Source organism: Rhinolophus hipposideros (assembly GCF_964194185.1).
Source record: "Rhinolophus hipposideros genome assembly, chromosome: 18".
Taxonomy (NCBI): Eukaryota; Metazoa; Chordata; class Mammalia; order Chiroptera; family Rhinolophidae; genus Rhinolophus; species Rhinolophus hipposideros.
Window position 1 is genome coordinate 10913352 of NC_138064.1, and position 14863 is coordinate 10928214.

Here is a 14863-nt window from a genome sequence, read left to right on the forward strand (position 1 = left end):
TTTTGCTCCAAAAGATGCATTAGGGCTTATGTTTAGGGGATGTTGTCCTGAAAAATCATGCTAGGGCTTATTTTCTGGTTAGGTCTTATTTTCGGGAAAACATGGTAAGAAAGGTGTCTGCCTCTTTCTTTTCTCAGGGGAATTGAAGATGTACTATTTATACTCCCCAACATGGCCTGTAAGGGGGTGACCAGTGTCTAAGTCATGACTGGCAGGTACCCGGTATAAGCTCCCTCCACCGCACACTACCATTTTCTCTTGTGGTGTCTTTGCTTATGGTGGGGTTAAACATCCTGCTGACATTCTTATTAGCTGTGCAATCTCAGGCAAGTTGCCTCAGTTTCCCTCTCTGAGAAAATGTTGATTATCATGCTCATTGGTTGCAGGGAGGGTTAAAGGAGCTATTCAGTCTAAGGAAAGCCCGCATAACAAAGCCCAGCACAGAGGAAGTGCTAGCAGCTACAATAAAGCTAACACTTAGTCTTTATTGGTCATACTACTGATAGTTACTCCTACGGCTACCCCTCTCCTCTTCATCCATGCAAAACGTTGGAGTTTGTCATAAAGAAGAAAGGAGAGAAATAGATTGAATAGGAAAAAGAGAGGAAAAGAGCAACAGAAGCAGTAAATTGGGAGCAGGGAAGACAAGAGGAACGTTAGGAGAGTGGGATCCCAGGAACGCTCAAGGTGGATGGACCCAGCCACAGCCGAAGCGCCTGCCTGAGTGCCACAGGCCCACAGCTCTGCAAGCACAGGGCTGAAACGTGCTCTGCTTGTCTGGTCAGCCTCAGGTGTTATTCAGTGGGTTTGCATTCATGTCAGTCACTGCTTTGGCCACCTGCAAGTGTGTGATACTTTTCTGTAAAGTTAGCCAGAAGGATGGCACTTTCTAAATTTGCAAAGTTGCCCATGTTTCAAGTGTCAAGTAATACTGATATTAAAAAAAAGGAAAGGACTCTTGCACGACTAGTGTCCAAGCTATCTCTGCCCCTCTCCCTTCCCCCAGGAATAGGAACATAAGGAAATCAGCTTACCCTGGCCTTGGGGATCCTGGGCTCAGAGGCTCCTGAGTGCAGGGGGAGGCAGGGCAGGAGAGAAAGAAGACCTAAGTGGTAGGTTAACTTGGAACAGTGGGCAGTGTGGGAGCAGGTGGGTGAACTGTGGAATCAAGTTGAAGTCTGCATTCAAATTCGTTAATTTCAGAAAGTTGAAGACAGAAAATCCTCATGTAGAGGATTCTAGTCATATTGAAAAAGAGGATACCAATGAACAGATGAGAAATATGGGGAAGAACGATACTCGGAAGGCTGAAATATTGATTTTTTTTCTTGCTGAAAATACAGAATTTCCCACCTATCACCTATGGAAAAGAAGACTTACAAACCTTAGGACCCAGGAATTTCCTGGCAGGAACTTGATGAGTGCAAACCACTTCTCATTTGGGCTTGCGCGTGGGCATGCCTTTTGCAGACACTAACCCTCCTGTTTGCTGTGATTTGTTTGTTTGTTTGTTTCATCCTCCAGTTTGAACAGTATCAGTGTAGCAGATGCAAAGCGGTCAGGTGTCAAGAGCGCTGGGTCCGAAGGAAGCGCCCCAATCAACAACTCCGTCATCCCTGTTGACTATAAGAGTTTTAAAGCCACTTGGACTGAGGTGGTGCACATCAATCGGGAGCGATGGAGGGCCAAGGTACCCAAAGGTAAGCTGCCATTGGGGAATGTTCCAGAAGGCGTGGCCCACCCACTCGGCACCCACTCACGAACCAAGGCATTGTGCCCCCTGATTCATAGGTGGTGCACAGGAAGTAGAATCTCACGGTGTAGATCCAAATTGCTGAATGGTAGCACCTGCCCTCTTTTGCCCTTCATTATATCTAAAACTCATTGCGCGATAGAGGGATGGATGCAGACCGCCACGCCGCCGGACAGTGAGAGCTTGATGCTCTATGACTACACTCTTCTTGGTATGAAGGTCGCACAGCGGATGGGTGTTGTTATTTCTTGGCTTCTGCTAGACCATCTTGTCATTCTCATTTCCTATCACGTGGCACAATTATAAAGCCTTTAGGTCTGCTTTTATCTAAGCAAAGCCTGGCCAATCGCCACCTCTGCCATTATGTTGAGACAGAAGGAGTTGTAATTTCCTTACGTGCATTTTCTATTTCTTTGATGTTTACAGTTTCCTTTCAGTCATTACTCAGACTGATCTGCTGAGATGAAGGTAATCTGCAGGTAAACAGAAATCTGCAGAAGCAAACATCATCAAAATTCAGATCAGGAAAGACAGGGACATGGTTGGCTTTTGGTGCTCAGAGGGAGCTGATTCCAATGGGTTTGTGGAGGCAAACCTTCCACACCAGCCATTTTTATTTTTTATTTTTGTTTTTTGGCTAACATCTATTGAGTACCTGCTGTGTGCCAGGCTCTGTACTCCATACCGAGGGTGCAGAGATGAGTAACACACATCCTTATCATAAAAGCTCACAGTCTCCTGGAGGGAGGGGATACTACTATAGATTTCATTTCAAAGGAAGAATGGAGTTCGCACTCATCATCAGCACCCACCAGACCCGAATGTCCCTCAGGTCCCAAAACACATGTCCCATACTTTTATCCACCCAGCGTCTGCACAAGTGAGAAGAGTAAGAATGGCTGGGAGAGCATGTTCTGGCAGTCTTGGTCCCTCATACATTGGGAGGTTGCTGCTAATACAGGAGAGAAGGCACTTCACTTGGAGTTGGAGTTATGCAAAGGCCAACCACTGTGACTTATCCACAGAATCCTGTCCAGGGGGCTGCTCATTTCAGGTGGGGCAAAGCATTTGTATTTATGGTGCTTTTAAGGTCTCGTTGGGCCCTTACCATTTCAGGACCGATGTTGCACTGAGCTATGGAGGAAGCCAGCGCCTCGTCCATATTTTAAAAGCAGCCTTTCACAGTTCCTTCGGATGCCTTCAACATTTAAATCCTCCCTGCTGGCAGGCGTTGCAAGCAGAGATGACAGCTACTGCCTCATCTCCAAGGAAGCACCGCTTATAATCAATTACACTCATTACACTTGAAAACCCAATTCCTGACAACACCCAATATAAAGACGTACTTCAAAATAATTTGTTTGCAATTATCTGGCTTACTAAAATTGCCTTCTGAAACTAATCACCTGAGGGAGCATGAGCCAGTTTCTTTACCAGGAGAAAACTAGCCCTTTGAGAAGGACAGGTAAATAAACAGCTAATCATTTTTAAATCCATTAGGCATGCTGATAGAGATATGCTTAAGCCATTGTGGAAGCATAAAAGGACTTGTCTCTAACGCTGAGTGCGGTGTTTGAAAAGGCAGCTAGTAGCCAGGACGTGAAGGATGGCTGGGCTTGAGCCCTGAAGGTGTTGTACGTAGAAATGGAGAACAGGGAGAAAGGGGATGGACCTAGGCACAGAGCCTGGTTCTGTGTATTTTTGTGGGAGAATAGTTTGGCTTTCCAAGTGGGATAGGACAGAGTGTTGTTCAAGGTCAGTGGAGAAGCTTGAAGGCTGGGGGTCCACTTGGCCTGTCCATGAGGATAGAATTCTTCTTTTGAAAGATGGGGGTGGTATTTCATAATGATGTTTGCCCTACCTCCTTTTTATAAGAGAGGTGTCTGTCTCTTTCTTTTCTCAGAGGAGTTGAAGTTGTACTATTTCTACTCTCCAGGGCGGCCTGTAATGGAGTAATTTCACTTGTTGGGGAGAATTGACTCCCTACCCCATGCCTTGTGCTCTTTGGGAAATTCAGGTAGATTCTTTGAGAAAATTTCATTTGGGGGAATGATAATGCACATCACAAAGTTGATGCAAAGAACAGAAATAATTTATGTAAAGAGGTGAGGACAGAGCCCGCATGCAGTTCGTTGCCTGTATGTGTTAGCGGTTTCTTTTAAAAACCGGAAAAGAAAGTTAGAGGTTTGGATGCAGTTAAGAAGATGGTGGTAAAGTAGCAACCTGTAACTGTTATTTTGTAACACGTTCAGCCTCCCGGTAATGCTGTTGACTGTTGGATGGGTGTTAAGAACCATCGGTTTACATCTGTTTTTCTGTTAGTGATCAGTTTCTGTTAGTGATCAGTACTTGATTATCCCAGGCTGTTGTGCTCTTTGTTCTTTTTGTCCCCCCAAAATCTCTGATTTCAAGAAAGCTTCCCTGCATGGGGCACTTGAACATATGTTGTTATTAAACTGAACAGAAATGGGATTGGATCTAAAGTCTTGGTTTTATTAACCAATCTGATTCACAAAGCTAGGTAGACCAGAACCCACAGTTGCCAGGAAAGATTAAATCAGTATTTTTTATAGCTCTCAGACTGGAAGTCATTATTCCCAAGCAAGAATGTGTTGGTATAACAATTTGCAAGTCTGGTCAATATCAATCAATTTCCATTCAGTATTTAATATTTTTTAAACCATTTTTTTCTGGTGTAAGGATAATATGTGTTTAGGTCATAATTCTGAACTATAAATAAAAACTCATATATATATATATATATATATATATATATATATATATATATATATATAAGAAAATTAAAAAACCACTCATCTCTCTAGTCAGATATAACTATTATTGAAATTCTGATGTAATTCTTTTTAGTATATATATATGTACATATATACATATATGTAAAATTTTCCCCATAAATTGGGGTCATAGTATATTATCATCTTGTATTTTACTTTTCTAACTCTACTTTGAACATTTTATCCTGATACTGAATATTCTTAGAAAGTATAATTTAAATGGTTCCATTGTATGTCATTTCATAGTTGAACCATCCCTTTATTACTGAGCATTTTATTTCCAGCTCTTCATTATTTTATATAATGTTGTTATGAACATACAAGTCAAAAGTCTTTAAGCCTCCCTCTGATTATTTGTCTAGGATAAATTTCTAGACATGGAATTCCTTGGTCAAAGTAAATGAAACATTTTTAAAGCTCTTGATATATATTATCAAATTTCTCTCTGGAATTTTTTTTAACCAACATTCTCTCCCTGTAGAAACATGGTAAGTGTGCCTATTTCCCTGTATTTCCCCATATTTATTTTTGTTATTAAAATGATTATATTTTTATTATTGATTCATAATAACTCTTTATATCTTAAAGATGGTAGTTCTTTAGTTGACAAAGTATCTTGCAATTTCTGTTCTACCCCAGTTTGTCATATGCCTTTTAGCTTTGTTTATGGTCTTTTTTTTAATACATCCTATTTTTATTTTACTAGAGATAAGCATTACATTTTTATTGAATTATGTTCCTATCAATGTAAATATGAAACAGTACATAGTGATACTCCTTTGCAAATGCTGAGAAATTTATTGAATTTTAACTTCCACATTCACTCAGTTTTGATTGAAAAAATATGAGATTTCCAATCTAGGTGATTATAAGTAAATTATTTTATAATTAACCCATCCTTTAATATTATTTTTAATATATGCATTATTTTATATCTAGCTGAACAATTTTTTTAAACACAAAGATGTACTAGTTTTATTGTCCATCATTACTATATTTTCCTCATTCTTGAGTTTTTAATACAATTGAACTTTTCTGTCAGCTGGAGCACTTAGTAAGGTCCTGTGGGAATACCTTCTGAGTCCTTTGATGTCTAGAAGTAACTTTCTGTTGTTCTTGTATATAATTGAGAGTTGACTATTAAAAATTCATATAGTATTTTGGTTGTTTTTTTCAGTTAGTCAGTTTCTGTCTTTTTCTTTCCCTGTGTCTGTTTGTAAGTAGTTTAAATAGGCATTTTAGAAAATTATGTCAAGGGATAACTAACCCGATACCCTTTTGACCAAGAGCCTATGATATCATTATTCAGCAGGGCAAATTAAATAAAGAAATCGATGCATTTCTCCAAAACTGTACAGACATTCAGTGTGAGATAGAACCAGTTCTCAGAAGGAATGTAATTCGTGGATCATGAAGGCTCTACCTTAACTCTTTCGCTATTTGCTTTTGGCCATTTCGTAATGAGTCACACCAGCATAGAGTCTGAAATGGGATTGAACCGCGCATCTGCTTTCTGCTAGACTAGAAGCCCAGGACTGCCAAGCTTGTTGAATCTCAGACCCGAGAAATGACTTCTCTGTATACAAGCTATCGTTGGGACATGTCAGCACGTTACGGATTCACTGTGCTTTCACCTACTTTTCTCTCATTGTATGGCAATTTTATTTATATTAATAATTCCACCAGGTATATATAAGGGAATCTGATTACAGTGGAACAGACCTCGCTCCTATTGATTTATTTTCTATTCACTTATTGATGAGTTTGTTTGTTTCTGTCTACTTCTTTTGAGTGGTACCAATTTGGGTGCTGATCATTGATCACACCAATATCAGATATTTTAGAAACAGGAGCAAGAGATGGGAGTAGAGAAGTTGAAGGGCATCGCAGAGCTACCCGTGGAGCACAATTTCTGCAGGGAAAGGAACCATACAGTGGGGCTGGCTCATCTTGGAGTTGGGAGTTGTCGTAGGAGCTACCATTCAGTAATTTAATTATTAATTGCCGGCTGTCAGCTGTAGTTGAGCAAAAACAGATTTGCTTCTGAAATGTACCCCCTCCCAGTTATATTTTTGCTAGACTTCCCATAGAAAATTGGTCTGACTCAGTTGTCAAAGGAATTTTTCTTGCTCAGACATATTTTAGGCTCTCTTGTAGCAAACCGGACTTGCACACCTTCAGTTTTTAATCAAAATCGTTTTTATCTTGGGGATATTTTGAAAGTTTGCCACAGATTCAGTGGGGGTTCAGTGCAGGGATTAGAAATTATTTTACCTGAAACCTGAGTGTGAATGAATTCTCCTTCCCCATGCCTCAATTTCCCTCTCTGTGTAGTAAAAATAGTCATCTGTTTACTCACCTACATTAGTAGTTAAGGAAACTAACATTTGTCAAATGGCTGATTCTCTCAGGGCAGGACTTCAGAGTTTGTATACTTTCTGTGTTTTACGCCAGTCTAGATTGCTGATGATGGAATGTGTACAAGTCTGGTTCATGGCAGGTGGGGTGACTCACAACCATTGTGTCCATTTCATTTAGTAAACAGATACTCCATGAGTATCTGCTACGTGCCAGGCATGGTACCAAGTACTGGAATTCAGGGATGGAGATGACGTTAGACCTTTGTCCTTGGGGCACTGCAGAAGAATGAGAGGACATCTGGATGAACACTCTAGTGGGCCTTCTGTGGCCCTGGTATCTACTGAGAGTGCCATCTCTTTTGCAAGGACATTCTTGTACTCTTTAGTTGTACCTTTCTGGAAGAGCCAGAAGACATATTATAGCATATATGCACATAATTATGGCACTTTGTAAAGAAATCTTTCTTTTCCTTTTTCATTGCAAATTATAAATTCATCCTGTTAGGCGGTAGAATGGCGCAAAATATTGAATGGCAGTCATTTAAACTTTGAATCCATGCTTGTTAACTCTGACTGCGTATTAGAATCATCTGGAGATCACTTAAAATGTCCTATTCTTGTCCCTCTCCCTCCAGAGTCTGATTTATTTGGTCTGGCGTAAGGCCAGGATATTGGTTTGGATGGGTGGATGGACAAATCAATGAAGGAATGAATGAAAATCTCATAATGTGTCAAGGAGGACATCTAAGCCAGGCAAATGTAAGGACAGGAAAAGTGAAATGAAGCCAGAGGTGCTAGAACCCACAAAATACAATACCGTGAAGCCCCATGAGGATGTGGACTGGGACCCCATTTTGGCTTTGTGCTCTTTAGCAGCTAAATCAAAGGGAAACATCACATGCATAACCACTCTGGTCCCCATTAGGTTAAAAATAAACTTGTAGTCTATGAAAGTCAGCTTTTGTCCAGACCAAAGGAAATAAAGAGGACCCCAGATAATGAGGTATAGGACATTGTTCACACATATAGAGACAAAATTCAATAGTGCTTTTCATAGTGGCGGTTGGTGGCACAGTGTGGAGGGCCTTTGGAGTGAATTGGCTGTTAAGCGGGTGAGTCTCCGGACCTTAAGGGAGGATTTGGCTCTGTTAGGTGCCTTCCGTGTATGTTGTTTTCTACAACCCAGCTCCCCTTCACTGCCTCCAAAGTCCTGCATGATCTCAACCCTGCATGTCCTTGGTCATTTGACTGTCTCATCTGTCATTAACCCCTACTAAATTTACTTTAGCCACACTGACCAACTCAATGTTTCTAGAGCGTACCAAGCTCATTCCTGCCTCATGGCCTTGCATTTTTTTATTTCCTCTGCCTGGAAGGCTCTTTTCCCTGATTTATGGGATGGCCAGCAATTTGTCATTCACAATTGGGTCAAATGTCACCTCCTTATCCAATGCCACGTCGCTCCCTTAGGCTGATCATGCTCTATCATATTATTGTGCTTAACATTTTTGCAAAGCCCTTTTCATCATCTGAAATTATCTTAGTGATTTGTTTACTTAATGATGGTCTTCTCTACTCCGTAAGTCTGTTTGCTGCCGTGTGCCCAGTGCCGAAAAGGGTACTTGACGCTCTAGCTGCCCAGCAAATACTAGTTAAATAAATCAGCCCATCTTTTCATAAATACATGACCAAATACAGTTACGGTATGTTTTTAATTAAGTAAAGAGCCACGCCCTTTCACACTCAACCGCATTGGAAACAAAGCTGACGTCCTGTCATTAAAGGGGAAGACATAGACCAGGTACCTGACTAAACTAGAGGCCACCTTTCATCTGTGGACAGTTTACAGATCGCGTTTCTTGAAAGGCTTAATTATCCTCTGCCTACTTTTAAACCCCAAACTGTGGACTGAAACTATTATTCTAGTGGTGGTTATTTTCCCTCTCTTTTTGTTTTATAATCAATAGCCTATGTGTAAACACTAGGTCCTAAGCAAGCCCACATGAGATTCCAGTTTTTGCTGTGACTGTGGGAAAGTCTCAAGTCCACATTTGTAAAATAGAGTTACAATAGTAGTAGCTACTACCGAAGGTTGTTTTGAGAATGAAAGGAAATAATCCTTGAAAAGCAGTTAGCATAATACCTGGCATCAAGGACACACTCAAAAGAAGTTATTGATGATGATGATGATGATGATGATAATAATACCAATTATAATACTTATTTATTATTTATTATTATTATTATTATTATTATTACCTTGTCTCTGCCCCCTGTTCTAACCCACTCTTCAAAAACGACATCACCATGACCCGATTATATTTGTTTCCTGAATATAAATGCCAGTCTGACTTGAATTAACCTGAAACACTCAGTAGACACCTTAGGTCATTTTAGTGTATTAATTACCAGTGCCAATAATTGGTTATTGAACAACCAAAGAGGCAACTTGAATGATGTGACCTCTTTTCTATGCCTTTCCTAACTTGCCATGGACACAGAGGAGAAGGCCAAGAAGGAAGCTGAGGAAAAGGCTCGTCTGGCTGCAGAGGAGAAACAAAAGGAAATGGAAGCCAAAAACCAGGCTGAAGCAGGTGCAGCTAGCAAAGCTGAGAAAAAGACATCTGGGGAAGCTCAGAATCAAGTCAACGGAACACGCTCCAACAAAAGCCACAACTCCCATGGGAAAAACTCCAAAGCTGAAAAGTCGTCAGGAGAAAAACAACAGAATGGTGAGTAGAATTGCCCTGGTGAAAGGCTCTTTTTGGGGTGTTAATGACCTGAGAATGGAAACCGGCAGACAGCTGTACCTCTGAGGACAACTCACAGGGCAGGGCTTTCCTGGTCGTCCAGCTGTCTGGGCTGTGGATCCCATCAGGATCCCATCAGGAGCAGCCAGGTGCTCACCTGGGCCATTCTGTGTGGGGGAGATTTATTCCTTTGGGTTTTTTCCCAGTGACCAGTGCCTGCCTGCCCACTGGGGAAACTACTGTGGATAATTCCAGCACATTCCTGAGCGCTTGCTGCCCAAATAGGTGACTGAAAAGTCAGTCTCCTATATGTACTATCCCTCTAGCAGGGCTGAACCTCAGGTCTGCCTAAGACCCATTCCTGGTGTGTGTGTCCATATACGTGAATAGGTATATACTTTAGGGTAACCGGCTGTCCCAGTTTGCCTGGGACTGAGGGGTTTCCTGGGATACAGGAAAACCAGAACAGTTCCAGACAAACTGGGATTAGCTGGTCACCATAGTGTACATATAGTGGTGATTTCTTGTATTTAATGCAACGAATATTTATTGATTAATGATAGGCCAAGTGTTGTGCTTGGCACTGGGGATTTAGAAATGGAAAAGCCACAAATCCATGATTTCATAGGGGATATAGATAACCTCAGAAGGCATTCTAGGACAATGTGAGTAAGTAACAGCAGTGGCATGGCAGGTGAGGAGGGCCAAAGGGACATGTGCAAAGAAAGAGACATTGGCTTTGCTGGGTCTGAGGATTGCACAATTGGGTAAATGTCAAGGACAGCTTCGAGAGATGGTGATGTCTGAGCTGGGTTTTATATCCTGAAATTTGCTGGTCACATGGGAGACAGGGATTCCTCATCTGGAGAGAACAAGATGAGCTAAGATACAGGGACATGGAATTGGTTACCTTGTTTGGGGAAAGGCAGGAAGTCCCGTCTCGGGAGATTTCAAATGTCAGGTTGTGGTAATGGAGTTTTGCAGTCAGACAGATCTGAATTCAAGTCACAGCTGTGCCTCGCACTCCTTGGTGGCCATGGCCAGGTTACTTAACTTTCCACCCTTTCTGCAAAAGGTGCCTGGTCTACATGAGCTTTTGATAATAATGATAGCAAAAACGATGACAGTAAAACAAATAGCACTATTAAGTATACACCAGATATGGTTTTCAGTTCTCTCTTTAGATATTCATTCTCTTAACTGCTTGGTAGAGCCAGGTGCGCTAGCTATTATTCTACATAGCCTGGGTAAGTGAGACACGTGTGGAAAGGGCTTAGCACAATTCTCTCCAAGTATTTTTACAATGAACACATATAGACGTGTAATCAGAAGACAATATTTTAGTATCTCCTATCAAGTTCTAATCATTTAAAAAATGTAAAACCAGGCAGTGGGGCCAGGTTTGGCCCATGTGCCCAGGTTTGCCAACTCCTGGTCTGGTCAGGGAGAGAAACCAATGAGCACAAATGTGCCAGTCACAACGAGGGTTACAAATTTTATGAGAGGGGTATAAATAAATACCCAGAAAAGGTAGAGGTGGCAATGATTTTGAAGACGGTGGGGGGCAGGGGGACCTGAAAGAAACAAAGCAGAAGCCTGAGTTTTCACCTAGGCAGGGTTGATTTCACAAGTGTGCTTATTTCCCAAAGTAAACAATAGTCTACCATTTCCCTTAAAAATTAAGTATTAAATGAGAGGTGGGAAAAGAAATCAATTTAGAGCAATAATCAGAAAGGCTAATGGTGGTTCAGGACTGTGTTGCAGCAGCCTAATTAAAATGATTTATAACTGCACAGAAAGGCTCTTTTGTTTCCCCCTGTTTATTGAATAACAGCTCACGTCGACCATCACTCCATACACAACCCATGGGAAATTACCTAATGGGTTCTCTTTAAGGAACATCATCACACAAGTGTGTGTCACTTTCCTGGCATCCTCTTTGTGGCTGCCCAAGATATTTCCAGGTTAGAGCTGAAGGACACTGGTTAAGTAGGATTCTAGGGGTTTGGTCTCTTATCAGCAGTTTTGAGATCTCCCACAGCTTTGGTCTCCATCCAGACACTTCCCACCTCAGCCACCCCAGCCTTGGCTGAGGAGAAGGCAGGCTGCCAGGGGTGGCTGGCTAGCATCTGGCAAATGGAATCACCCCTGCTGACTTCTGGAAGACATCCTGGTCCTGCTGCAGCTGTGGGTAAAGCTCTAGTCCAGGGCAATCCAAAAGGCTTACGTAGAGTCCATTAGGGGTATGAAGGCTCGTTTCGTAAAGAAAGGTCATTTTTCTGCAAGGTATTAGTTTGACTACAGACAGGCTCAAGGTCTTCAAGCTCATCTCTGCCATCTTTAAAACAAGAAAAAGGCAGTAGTTAGACTGTCTTTATGGTACCTCCAGAGGAATTTATCTGTTTTGACCATTTGTGCTGGTAGAGGGTGACGGCTGTGTCCTTCCCTTAAAATCTTCCTGCTTGCACCCTGGCCAGAATCGACTCCCCTCCCTTCAGTCCATCCAGCCAATGCGTCTCATTTCAGAATTAAGAATAAGAGAAAACTTGGACCGTTTTTTGACTCCCAATTTAGCTTAGGAATCTGAGCTAAATTCCATTAAAGGCATTTGCTTTGTAGAATACATCATAGCCAAAAATGGTCTTGAACTATCAGGTAACCACTTGTAAATCTGTAGGTCAAAGGAATTTAGAAATGGCAACAGTCAGCAGAAGCTTGAACTTCATATAGAAGTTGCAAAATACAGTCGTTGAGAACTTGGCCTCTAGAATCACACCCATCCGTGTATATTCTGGTAAATTTATTTATACTTTAGGTTCCATAGCCATGAAATGGAGGTGATATGAGTTTCATGTCAATGTTTTACAAGTTGATTTAAGTAAAATCATTTCGTAGAAAGATTAGTTGGCCATTTGATCAAAAACTGCCCAACAAATGGCTTAAACCAGATTTATGGTAGATAAGAGGAGCCGTTGAGCTGCCAGAGGGAGACCCATACGCACAGTTAGGGGCAAAGGTGGGCCTGGGGTAGTATGTGACACAGGCAGGCAGGTAGCCCACTGTACTCATCACAGCTGGACAGACCAGTGCGTGACAGACAGGCTGCAGTGAAGTCAAGGAAAAACTCAAACTTGGACAATCACCTCAGTGATTCGGTGAGTTAGTTATTTAACATATTGGTCATTCAGTGAATTACTCTTTTAAGAAGTTGACTCCTCTCAGTAATAGCACCTTTATAGCAGGGTTGTTATAAGAATTGAATGAAGCAAAGCATTTAGCACACTCCCTGGCGCAAAGAAAGCAACAAAGATAAACATATTTGAGCCCTGCTCACTGCAATTGTTTGCAAATATGATCATGGTCTTTTAGCTTCAGTAAGGACCAGTCTTTTAGTAGTCATGTATTCTTAGTTTTATGCAGGCTTAAAAAAAAGCTGCCATTAGTAATTGTAAGAAAAATATCCCAAACTTGAGAATAAGGCTTGGGGGAAGGGGTGCTATTTTCTTTCTTTCTTTCTTTCTTTCTTTCTTTCTTTCTTTCTTTCTTTCTTTCTTTCTTTCTTTCTTTCTTTCTTTCTTCCTTCCTTCCTTCCTTCCTTCCTTCCTTCCTTCCTTCCTTCCTTCCTTCCTTCCTTCCTTCCTTCCTTCTTTCTTTCTTTCTTTTCTCTTTTTTAAATTAAATGTATTGGGGTGACATTGGCTAAGAAAATGATGTAGGTTTCAAGTTCTTTCAATGACACACTGGCATGTTGTTGAACAGACCTACCCAAGGGTTATTTATTTTAGGCAGATGTCAGAAAACTTTGTCTGTGAAGGGCCGGATAGTAAATATTCCTGGCTTTGTGCATCTCTGTTGAAACTATTCAACTCTGCCATTGCAGCATGAAAGCAGCCATGGACAATATTTAAATGAATGGGGGTGGCTATGTGCCAATAAAACTTTATTTACAAAAAAAGATGACAGGCCAGATATGCTCAGGGGCCATAATTTGCTGATCCCTACTCTAGAAGAACATGACTGTTTAACTTTGTCATTTACTTTGTCAAGGCCAGGCACTGGGAAGTTATATGCTAACTTGTAGATTTTTGACTGGTAGGGGAGATAACTCCAAAGGTTATGTTTTTATTGTCTTGTAGGACATAACCAGTTTTGTCTCTAACCTAACAATCTTATTTTAACATAATTTCTAAAATACCTATAAATATCTAGTTCCTTAAATACTTCTGGAACTATCCTTACTATCGCACTCATTCCTTCATAAATGAATTAAATAAGTTTTTGGATATGTTCATTCAACATTTGTATGCATAGTTAACTTTTACAAATTACATTTTGACAAGCGCCTTAATTAGAATGCTTTTTATAGTTCTGTTTTAGAATAATAATAACTGTCATTGAGTGATGTATCAGATACCACATTCAATCCTTTAAATGCATTTATCCATATATTATGGTAAATATTAATATCCCCATTTCGCAGACAAAAAGGTTGAACCACATAAAAGTTAAGTAGGCTTTTCCTCACTCAACAGCCTAATAATACAGCTGAACTACCTTTCTTGGAAGATAAATACCGTTGTCTACAACCCTGCTTAACAGGAATTTTCAATCTTAATTTCCAAATCACAATCCAATATCTAGGACCTAACACGTGGTTAAAAGGATGTTTACACTCAGACATGTACCCCCTCGTAACTAAAATTATGCTTTTACCTTGACAGGTTTAAAGATATTTATATCTTCCTCCTTGGGTGTCTACATATACTGTTTGTCATGTTTATTACCTTGCAGGTGACTTGAAAGATGGCAAAAATAAGGCAGACAAGAAGGATCAATCCAATGTCGGAAATGATTCAAAGAAAACAGATGGTAAGAGCATAATTCTCATTACATTTTTCCATAAAATGTGAAATTTAATGCAAGCTTGTTAGAATTCTACCTAAAATTGAAATAATGATTGTTAATGTATACTTATATTATACCCTGAAAAAACACTTCACTACATTTAAAGAGTACTGTTATCCCTTTTTCAATAATTTACAATTATCGTTGCATTTCTTCCCTTCCACCCTTCACCATACTTTCTCCATCACAAATTCATTTTATACTTTCTTTTCCACTACCATGTTTCACTGTAATCTTTATAAAAAGTTGATTCCGGACTTGCTAATTATAATGGAATGGAATATGATGAGTCTTTGATCA

At 40.5% G+C, this 14863-nt stretch overlaps 1 protein-coding gene across 18 annotated transcripts in view; it reads left to right on the plus strand.

The window, feature by feature from the left end:
* The window catches only part of PDE1C (phosphodiesterase 1C), a 516178-nt gene that overhangs the window by 444184 nt on the left and 57131 nt on the right, over positions 1–14863 (plus strand). For all 18 annotated transcript variants that reach the window (XM_081080159.1, XM_081080148.1, XM_081080160.1 and 15 more), the window contains 3 exons: positions 1525–1700; positions 9410–9640; positions 14450–14527. In XM_081080159.1, the coding sequence (XP_080936285.1) occupies positions 1525–1700; positions 9410–9640; positions 14450–14527 (485 nt within the window). The remainder of the gene's footprint in view (positions 1–1524; positions 1701–9409; positions 9641–14449; positions 14528–14863) is intronic.